Genomic DNA, 11,486 nt, shown 5'->3' on the forward strand with positions numbered 1-11,486 from the left:
CCCTGGCCTGGCTTGCCTGATCTCTTCACAGAATACCACACGCACCAAGTATTAGGTCGTCTGAGCCAATTTATGGGGCACACAAAATGCAAGAAACGCTGTGAGATTCAAGTATCTATGCCACTCACTGGGTACACCGGGTCATACGGTTATACCTACTCGTAGCTAATCAGGAAAATTAACCTAGTGTCTGAAGTAGCTAGGTTATGTCCAGTTTAAAGAAATGTTCTAATAGGCTTCCTAGTGGTTTTTTTCTTTTTTTGCAATAGCATACATTGATTTGAAGGATTTTTTTTTTTTTAATTAAGGGAGCATACATATTCTCCATACGGTTATAACATCAGAGGATTAGAGATATGTCACTCAGTAGCCACACAAGGCGTTAAAAATGTGAATCGACCTATGCATGACTAGAGCCCAAGGAAGTGTGCACAGTTATCAAGTGAATTAACTATCTGTTTCCTCACTTCTCGGACGCCAGACATACCGGCTTATGGCACTGCCACATACACACTCCACATTCTTTAGTTAGGAAACAGGAAACAATCATTATTTATTGCTGGCAGGGGGGTCTGGGGGGGGAGGGAAAGTTTTGGTGGTGTCTGATCCCCCATAAGTCACTGTAATATTCCAATAATCTCCTCATTGGTAGTAATTGGCAGTAAATTTGCTATAGTCCCCCTTTATATTCTTCTGGCAACGTCTGAGCCCCCTTGTTTTCCCCTGAAAACCATGTGTTCGATCCCCAAAAATACCCCTCTTCTCGTTATACCAGGCGATAGATAATCACTGGTCCCTTTTGAGGACCTTTAATTTTGTGATGTTTCCCAATCAAGATCCATCTTGAAACTGGGACTAAAACTAATTTACTCTGAATAGGTAAAATAATCCTTGAAGAGCGAAGGCCTGAAATGTTCTCAGAATTGCAGACGTTCGTTTCACTGACCCAGTCATGTCCAGATATCTGCGATTATTCAGGCCGGGCCAAGGGTTTCGGGTATTGGGGTATCCATATTTGGAGCCTTTTTTTACTTTCATTAAGTCATCTCTACTTGATGAGCGAGGGGGTTGGGAAGGGGGTATTGGCGAGCTCTAAATACCGCTGACCGAAAATCCCACAGTCCCTCCTCCTAGTGTGCGACAAAGATATGTACAATCCAATATTTTATTAACTCTTTACTAGTCAGCACCAGGTTGATGTACACACTTTCCACTGCGAAAGACTGGCTTGAAAAGAGATACAGCATAACGAGGCTCCCACAAGTCTTAGCAGGCTGATCTGAATTAATCAAGTTAAACTAAACTTGAAAAATCTAAAATCCAAAATAATATATTTTTAACTCTGACAGACTTTGTACATAGTTTTAATAACTAATTTACATGCTATGATTTCAATGTTTATCTTCTCAGTCTCATTATAATATAAACAATAAATAATATGTATTTCTACTTGACTGTGTAATAATATACATTGTACAGTGTATCTACGAATATTGTGTCATCCATACGTATTTGGAAATATTAAAAAGAATTCCATGTCAGCGGTCGCCCGGATGTGTTTGCATCAAGATTTGATGTTTCAGCGAAAGGCTGAGGAACCACGCACGAATCCTTGTTTTCTTTGGGTGCATGTATGTTGTACAAATCGTCTCTATCATTTTCTTCGTTCTGTATTGGTATTTCCTCTTCAATCGTTGGTATTAATGTTGTCGTGGAATCAGCTTGTGTTTTCTTCTTTTTAACTTCCTGATCTTCGCGTTTTTGTTTTCTCCACTTTGCTCTTCGATTTTTGAACCAAACCTGCAGAAAGATTTAGTTATATAATTTATTCAAAAAAGTGTCTGAGGCTTATACATTTCCTCAGTGTAAATTCATTGCAAAAGGCGCATTTACCAGCTCAAATGAAAATTAAAAGTTTAGCATGACAAAGAATGGTTAGGACTGGTCTTTATTTATCCTTTGTTCTTACAATCTCTCTCAATTTTTAATTGGTTAACTGGCAGTCAATTTTTTACAGTCCCCTCCCACTTTATACTCTATTGGCGAAGACTGAACCCCCTCCGTTTCCCCTGAAACCTTGTAACCCCCCCCCCCCCAAATCTTTCACCCCATCCCCCCTCTCAGGCAATCAATAATAACTGGTTCATTAATTCGATGAGCTGAATGAAGGCCAATACTGTTTACAGTTGCATATTTACCGGTTTTCAGGGAATATTATGATGCGGTATGTTAGACATGAAAGACAACGTTGGCAAACGTTGCCAAATGTTGCTAAGTGTGTCCACTAATGTACATTTGTTGAAGAATACTGCTACCTTTAACTTCACAATGTATGTTCAATGTCGTCATTATACTGACTGTTTCCGTCGACATATCGTTCTTTTATGATAGCTCTCAAAATATGATTCTTAAAAAAAAATTAATTTTTATCATCAAATCTAACCCACCTGCATGTAAGTTTAGCACTAACTGGTAAATCGATGTTTGACAAGTTACATTTTGTGTTAAGCGGATTAGCTGTTTGCATCAAAAGCAGTTGGTTAGCCGCCAAGGTTGTTTCATCATATGCGAAACTAATATTAGAAACAGCTGATTCGAAGAACAGGTCTTAATAAGTCCTTAGGCAGCGAAAATGAGGAAAGGAATTAATTTGCTCGCCATCTAATAAAGAGAAGATACCTGGAATTGTATCAACATGTATACGGTGAACTAAAAGAAAACGCTCACAAAGGCTGGAACAGGAAAGCGAAGCTTACGATTCGCAATTAACTGTTTGACATACTTATTTCAACCGCACTTTTGTCCATGAACAAATTTGTGTTTAAGCTCTTAATTGACTTAGCACCCAATATATTAAAATTACTTTAACCCAGACACAAATCTGTTGAAGAATCGGACGATTTTCACAATGTCTAAGTGTGAAAATTTTACATTTGGCCTGCCGGCTCACTTGAATTCGAAACCACAATTCATCCTACACCCCGCAGACCCGACTCCTATCCGCCTCCGTGTCAGCCGTCCGAGGAGAGAATAATTAATGTTGTGTTAACTGTAGATCTCTTAACCGATGCACAATAGAGATCCTCAAGAATCCATGTTTCATTATTTTGCTGGATCTTTTTTGTCTGACTTGAGAACTAACGCCGTGGATCATTTTTTTACCTTTCCCTGATTGTGTTCACTTCTTGATGTGCGATCAGCGATCAGTGAATGTGCGTAGTGACACCGTATTCTAATCCAGAAAAGTCCAAGACTTCATCATAGAATTATTCGATCTTAGCGGAAAGAAAATCCAAACGCACTTTCGCTCGAGAAAAAAGAGAAATCTCAACAGATTATTTCAGCCGTCGATTCCCAATCGACAAACCTTTGATCGACCAAACTGTTTGATACGATTGGAACTGAAGCTCGAAACATGAAAACCGATGAAACGCATAAAGGCTACGATTTTTATCTTACCTATGATGTTTAGATACCAATGAATAGACGCACTGAATATTAAACCCACTGAACAGTGTTTATCGAAAATTTAGAAACATTGTGCGACTTTACAAACTGAGTTTGTGTCTTTTCAGATTTGTTTTCTCTCAATCTCGATGTTCAGCAAAATCCACCAATATTAGTGATATGAGCGAAAGAATCAGACCTCTGCGGAGAAAGTGTCTTACCTTCTATTAGATCGTTTGTAAGTTTTCAGCTATCTAAGCAAGAGATATATGAACCACTTGAATAAAAAGATCAGGAAATACAGTGATTCACACCAACCTACAACAGAAAGTGCATAGAATTTGCTCACTGTGCTGTTAGGATTTCATCAACACAGTCTTCCGAGAACTGGCCAATTCCTAAATTTTACTGCATAATTTGAAAGGAAAATAAGATCAGTAAAAAATCGCTTAAATAGTTTTCTTTATGAAAGTTTATTTTCTATACTTTGCGGATCGCAGTGAAGCTCCATGAATCTAGGAAATTCCAAAGTTGTTTGTGTGTTGACGTCAGAAGAACGCAGTCGAAACTACCAATTGATAAGCTACTTTGTTGTACATAGCAATGCTCCCTAAAACCTAATTTTTTTTTACTTTGAAATAAACTGGATACTAAGGGAAGAAAGTCTGATATTAAACCGACTTCAACACCTTAAGCCTGTGGTATAAACTATTGAAAATATCATGGAACAGGACTGGAAGTCTTTGCCTTGCATTCCACCCGATCAATGGAGTCATTCACAAACGGAGTCAACTTTACTCGCAAAGACGATCTCTTTTTGCAAGGAAGTGATTAGAATAAAAGCTCCCGATGTTTACTCTCCATTTGAATAATTTAAGTATGGCTTTCATAATTCAATTACCAGTTTAATACCCGGGATTTATAAAGCGCGAGAATTCACACATCTTCAAGACTTATGGTCGCCACTCTGCAATTCGCGTTGGCAAATTACGAATACTTAGCAATCGTTAGTCTAGGCCTTTGAGCTTCTCTCTAGTAAGACGCCCTTTTTTTTATAAACATAAAACTTTATTTCTTTAATCATAGCCTTCTTATTAGGTGACCACGCTAGAGAAAAGAACTTTGGTACATTGATGAATACCCAAGAAAAATGGGTGTACCTCAACTGTTATCAATTGCAAATGGCGCGCCAGCGGATCGTAGAAACTCTTTTCCTTTCTAAATATTTTAAAGCTTCTTTGAAAAATCTTAATAGTTGTGCAGCAGAAGTATGACAGACATCAAGAACGTGTAACAAAATCATGCTTTAAGTTTTAGGGTTTTGTAGTTGTGCTTTTAAAAAGATTTTGTACCTGACCATGCACCGCCACTGCTTCAAACAACGAGTTCACGTATCTGTGCGAAGTGACATCTCTTACAAAAGTTGAAAGATCTACATTGCTCAACTCCTTTCCACTGAACAGTAAATACCAAAACTTATTTCCAGTACCATTTCTATTCACGTTTAAAATGAAGAATAGCACAACTCCTGGACTGATTTAGTTGAAACGGGCTTACTGCTCAAGATTTACAGAAGGACCATGTCACTCAAACTTCTGGACATGCCACGTCTACTTGTGGCATTTAGAGAAATCATTAATCTTCAAAGTTTTGACAGCAATATGCTATCGTATTTACTCCACGATTATTACGATTAGAGTCGCGGTGCCCTTAGAAAAGCCAGCGATAGCGTCAAGTAGGTCGAGATATGTTTGTACAATGCAAAAACAGATTTGAAAGTGCCACAGCGCAAAAGGCACAATATTTTTTCGGAATCGTAAAAATAGACTGGAAAATTATGTCTAAGATTTGAAACTTTTCCTTTGTTTGCACGAAATCTAATCGGTTGGAGTTTATCGTCATTTGCGTTTTTCATTGTACACATTTTACCTGGTCATGGGCCATATTTTGGTTTCCTCCGTTTCAGTCGGCGAGATTCCATAATTGCATTTACGCTTCGCTTCCGTAATTTTTTTCGGCTCTGTTAACATCAAACACTTTGATAAACAAATTGAATAGCTTCTGAAATAGTTTCTTGCCAACTCTCTTTACTCTTCACAAAGCAAAGTTAGAAGGAACTAAGTGGCAGCAATATTAAAAGCAATAGCTTCTATTTGTGGTGGTTAAACAAGAGCATCAGGAACACGCAGGCTTGGATAAGCGAAATAAATACCCCCTCCGTTCTTACCTCGACGCGTTCTTCTCTGAGTTCCACCTTCATGGCGAGTTCCTCCCGAAGAAGAACATCAGGGTAATGAGTTTTCTGAAACGTTCCTTCAAGCAGTTCGAGTTGTTCCTCGGTGAATATCGTTCGGTGTCGTCTTTTACGTTTCGGTTGTGAACGTAAAAGATCCTCGAATCGCGGAAATCCTGAAAAATAGAATCGCACAAACAAATAAATTAGTGACGACGAGGAGTGCACGAGATCTGGTCTGTTTGTCTTCACTTAGTTTCTCTGTACGTCTTATGGTCACCATCTGTTGAGAGTTGCACTCGCTAAGCTTTTGAAACTTTAATCTGTGGGTGTAACTGTTCCAAGGCCGTAGCGAATTAAAGTGTTATCGAGACACCAAGGGCTACAAATCGTCAAAGTCCTTATATGATACAATAATCTTGCAAATAACACCACGTGAACGGAATCAACTGCCATTTTTTCGAAGTGTAATCCGCTCCCCCAGAACCGACCCACGTCACGTTTCGATGGATCAATAGAAAGCTTTGCAGAAAAGCGCCTGGATGGAACACAATCCACTTGTCGAGTTAAGTGCCTGTAAAATGAAAAGAAACAAAATAACTGTACCGATATAGCCTGGAGCCAGGGCTGGGATAATTGGGTACGGGTGTGGAATTGTGTAAGGCACACATCGCTGGTGGGTTGGCCGCGAAAGAATGCTCTCAATAGTGAAGGAGGATCTGAAAGCAGACATGATCCGTTGACCCAAATAAATTCAGACTGAAGTTTCTTAAACGCTGGGTTCTTAACGCTGTTTCACCAACCGCCCGGAAGAAATGTGCTTGATCAGTGTCACCGAATCACACTGACTGACTAATAGGCCCAATATGCCAGCCGCTTTGTAGCCAAAAGGATTTACGAATTACTTACAGTGTTAATTCGTTACGTCATAAGAGGTGTTTGTCTCCGGTGAACGACCCCTCTTAGACCGGGGACAGCTCTTCGGAAATCAGCCAATCACGAACTAGAGAGATAATTGAATTTTGATTAAAATAACACAAGGAGCAAAGTCAATTAGCTCGAAATTGTGCAGTTTACTGACAGCATCTCTTTAGTATTTAGCGCAAGTGCAATTCATAAATCGTGAAGGCATTGCTGTCATGATTGACAGAAATGCTTTCTGTAAGCACCGCCCCATCGATTTAGAGGTTAATGTAGCACGAATTGGAGTAATTGTTCAGCCCTTTATATTTTCCGCCTCGAAGCTCATCTTGAACTCTTGAGAATACGTTCTACCTAACAACTTAACCCTTGTTAAACTCTTTTGTTCTTGATAAACATTTTGTTGAAGCACTAAGGCTGTAGATTGACAGCTGAAATGTATACACTTCTAATCTTTCATGTCAATGAAGGCTTCTAAAAATTTTGGCCGTACCTCTTGTGGGGTAGAGTTACATACCACGAAGGGGTTTCTCTAAGAGTACACCCTGCTTGGGTGCCGTATGTTTTTGGTTTTGGTTCACTTGGTTATGCAGAAACTGAGATTAGCCCCAAACGATTCCTTACTATCAGCAATATGATTTCACACTGTTTCTGATCATTTTTATCCATTTTCGGGAAAATTAAAGAATTTTTTAAACTTGTTATCAAGTCTACCTGTTTTGACACCTTAGCAGAGACGTGCAAACCCTTTGGCGGCAAAGCACCCGTAATCTGCAACTGACTGCGAGAGAAAATTGAATTGGCGTGTAATTACTTAATTAGCACTTTAATTTCTTTTGTCTTTATTCTGTCTCCGGTGCTTTGGTCCTTCAAGGAACTGTACGTCTCCAAAAATAAACTTCTTCCTTACATCTAAATGTTCTTATTGAAAAGTCATCGTAGAATTTAATTATCAAGACCAAAACACAAAATTACATTACCATTAAGGTATATAAGTTAACTCGTTACCGTCTGACGGCTTTTCATTAACTTCTTACAGTTCTGTTGTTTTTCATCGTGGGGGGAACCCAAATGTGATGTGTTAGCTTAATAAAGTTGCTTTGTTTTAATAATTTCTTGCCCCTTTAAGGGGGTATATTTGCATGGACCTGTTTACTTGAAGTTAATGAACATGATTTTTTGTCTGTTGTTAGTTTATTCTACTCCCTAATCTTTAATTTGTTTTTCAAATCGATGCCAAAACCTACCAACTCTTAGTAGCCTTCAATCATTGTTTTTGAACAGTTCTTGTTTAAGTTCCACTTGGTATTAAACTAGGTTGTTTTCGACCGTTTTGAAATATTTTTGTTTTTTATTCAACCACCTTCATCTGAGCACATGCGCTTTTGTCAAATACACATACACTCGGGAAACATGGGGACCAAACTGGTTGGGTTGTGGAATACGACTTAAAACCCGAAAAGGTATGAACTTAGTTCTTTCTGGAAGTTGCCTTCTGTTTTGAGCCTCTTACCACAACAATTAAATATATTTCGGCCATAACAACGAAAAATATATTCAGAGTTAGTCCGCAATATATCTGCAGGTGTAAACGAAACTGAACTGAATGAGCGAAGCGTCTGAAGATTACAGTCTCGCGAATGTTATCACAAGGTTGTAAGATTAAATGATCAGTAAGTTAAAAAAAATTGGTCACAGTCCTATTATTCGTAGATTTGGAATCCCATCTTTTCTCAAAAATGATCATGTGAGGTGCATAATGAGTTTTATCACTGGCTAGTTTTCTGCGTTTTTTTTTTTCTTTTTTTTTTTTACATCTGTATGATGACAGCTTAATATGCCGTAGCTGTTAAACATTATTCTTCCAGGGATGGTTTGTAGCAATCCTGTGTGCCGCAAAATGAAAACTGCGTTTGAGCGGATCATTGGGTTGACCTCGCCAATTCTTTCAATTGAGGGAGCGACTAGCAGACGGCAGCACTTCTTAACTGTTAGATCCCAAAATCTAGGATTTTCAATTTCTTCTAGAATATGGATATGGTTGCTAAAATTACTCACAGGATAGACCTTACACCACTACTGCTATGGTTTTTATGAAATGAGCAAGTGTGGTCTGTCTAGCATGTTGCAAATACCCTCAGATTTTTACCCCAAAGATCTACAATACTGTACATTTAATTCTGTTACATTTACCTTCGTATTGTACCAATCCCGTGACTCCAGCTATTCTGAGTGAATGACATAAAAGGAAGCAAAACCGGTTCCGCTACTTTTGCGGTCAACACATTAAACATGTGGTTATTCCTAAGACGCTGAAGTCGATATAATCTGACTTACCTTTTGAGAGTGGGGCTGAGTTTATGGAGAAAACCTTATAACTGAACAGCTTGCTTGAGATTCAGCAGTTGTTTTCTCACAACATAGTTAATTCACTCGTTTTATGTCAAGATCACTGTGTCCTCAGGGATCGATGAAAATAGTACTAGTGAAAACAAAAGCTTTTCAATATTAGTGGTATACAACAGAAATTCTTTTAGGCCTTTTACGAATATTATTTCGCACTGTCATCTTTTAGGCCGACCGTGATTTTTGTTGTCCAAGAATGTTCTTCTCATAATTTTTAAATTGTATTCAGCAAGATTTTAGTGATCTCTGCATTCGAGAATGTATGTTATAGGTGGAAAGCTGTTTGGAAGAAAAACTGTAAAATTATACCGTGGTTCGCTATTAGGAGTGGTTCATTGTGTCTTAGTTACTTAATGGTATCCTTCCAACACCGAAGCAGAAAGAGTCTGCTTGTTCTCTCTGGATCCGCGCGCGTAAATATAAAGCTTAAAATGGAGAGGGAGAGAGATAATGCTTGCAGCTGCCAGACATAAACCAGCTCAAGTGAAACGAAGTGAAAAAGCCAGCTTGTGACAAAATCCGTTCTCACGTTCTTTTGCAATACAGAGCGGCATAGCCATTTAGAGTGACGTTATCTCACTACCATCGGTTCCAGAGAGCTGCGATTTTCAGATGTTCTTTTAGGCTAATAATTCACAGTGTTATATTACTTAAGCTTTATGTTTAGAAAACCAGGCCGTTACTTTTGAGGTTAAACTATAAATCAACGATATCTACATAAAACTGAATATCTGTACATACAACTGAATGAGAAACCGGCAAGTTTTGTTTATCAGCCGTTCGAATTCGAAAAGAGAGGAATGGAGCATATGTAATTATGGACTAAGGCGAGGGAATGAACTTGTTTCATATCAGTGAAATGAAAAGTGAACATACGTGAGGTTTATGGAACACATTGAGGGGAAGGTATGTGTTTTGACTTTGAAGCAAAAGACTGGCAGACGTTTCGTTAAACTTGTATACCAAAACTCTTACTCCTCTCCTATTTCGTTTCAAAAATCCCTCTCTATGATTTAGCCACCATGAACACTTAATCTCATGCGGATTCTCCTTACTGGATACCAATCTATCAAGAAAGTTCAAACAAGTTGTGAAATTGTTAGCAGGTTATATGCCCGCAGCAAACCACAGCCCTTTCGCGTGCACTCTGTATTTAACCCAACGAACAGTAGATAACACTTTACTAATCGTGTTATAACAGGCCGGGAGGGCGGTTATGGGTTATCTGTGAAGACTGAAAGGTATTTATGCATTCTATAAAACGGCCTTCTTTCAAGAATAGCTCAGTGCTACAGATATAACTTAAAATGTATCTGGTTTATCTTTATTTTAGCATGATACGGTAAAATAATGTTTTTGTCATGGCCTTTCGGCAAAGCAAAAATATAAGATGCAGGAAATTTGAGTCCTTGGTCAATTTCGGTTCTATATGTCGAGCGCTATTTGGCGTTTTCTCAACAATACAATTGGAACTGAAGGATGACTATAATTTGAATCAGGGTTGTAGCTTCCTGTGGGGAAGTTGAACCTTTGAAAGTTCTAAAGGAAATGGAAATTGTCACTGTCTTCTCGCAATCACTGGCGATCGAAATGTCGAGGCTTCGCGGGAAAGCCTTTGGCACAATAATTATAAAGTCGTTAACGGTGTCGTAGCGGAAAACCGACACTCGAAGACGTCTAAGAAATACAAGGACATGCCGCGAATCTGCGCGGAAGACAGGAGGAAGAGGGTAAAGCCTGGTGTCCTTATGTTTTGAAAATGGTCATACATAAGTCAAAACTCCTCAAGTCTTCACGTGGAAGTTTGTCATGATGTAAATCACCTATATGAGGTTCTAAACCGGCCTTTCTTCAAGTAAATGTGTTTCATTGCTGGGTCTGTTTGTTTTTAGCCCACAGGCTCTCTCACAAGGGCTTTGTAATGCTATTTACTGACTTCTCATAAGTTACCACTGTAAGCATGACTTTAACCAAAATAACTTAACTTGGAGAATAAAGGTGTCAGCAGTGGTTGTAAAGAGCTCTGGGGAACTCTTCAATATACCTATACCGGTACGTTTCCGAGCCTCGTTCTGCAATGTCAACAAAATGAGTTGCGAAGGTTTCGATCAATGAAACTCCTATCCCCAGCCACCAAAAATTATCTTGGTTTGGAAGGAGAGTCATTCGTGATTCATAATAGCGTTACTGGTGCGGTGCCTGATACTCAAGATATTCAAAGATCAACTATAAATTAGCCAGAGGTGAAAACAAAAAATCTGAAATCACGGTTATGGTTACGGTTTTTAAACTCTTAAGGAGTGCCCTGTTTTAAACCGAGAGCCCAGGTTCACTAAAAGCTCAGTGAAGATGGCCGCGTAACTCAGCTGCTTAGGTAAGTTAGTCGTCAAGAAGAGAATGGGAAAACTGTGTTTTGTGCGAAAAAAGCAAACTTTAATAGTTGCTCAAAAACCAGGATTTATTTATGTGCTTTGTAAAT

The 11,486-nt window shown here is 38.7% G+C and overlaps 1 protein-coding gene across 1 annotated transcript; it reads right to left on the reverse strand.

The window, feature by feature from the left end:
* Positions 1-1,151: 1,151 nt before the first annotated feature.
* Positions 1,152-6,533, reverse strand: LOC111330915 (homeobox protein goosecoid). Its single transcript, XM_022935910.2, has 3 exons — positions 6,287-6,533; positions 5,675-5,856; positions 1,152-1,800 (listed from the first exon to the last, which is right to left on the reverse strand). The coding sequence occupies exons 1-3, from the start codon at positions 6,411-6,413 to the stop codon at positions 1,522-1,524; spliced, it is 588 nt and encodes a 195-aa protein (XP_022791645.1). The 5' UTR covers positions 6,414-6,533; the 3' UTR covers positions 1,152-1,521.
* Positions 6,534-11,486: the final 4,953 nt, after the last annotated feature.

The sequence above is a fragment of the Stylophora pistillata genome, chromosome 14 (genome assembly GCF_964205215.1).
Source record: "Stylophora pistillata chromosome 14, jaStyPist1.2, whole genome shotgun sequence".
Classification (NCBI taxonomy): domain Eukaryota; kingdom Metazoa; phylum Cnidaria; class Anthozoa; order Scleractinia; family Pocilloporidae; genus Stylophora; species Stylophora pistillata.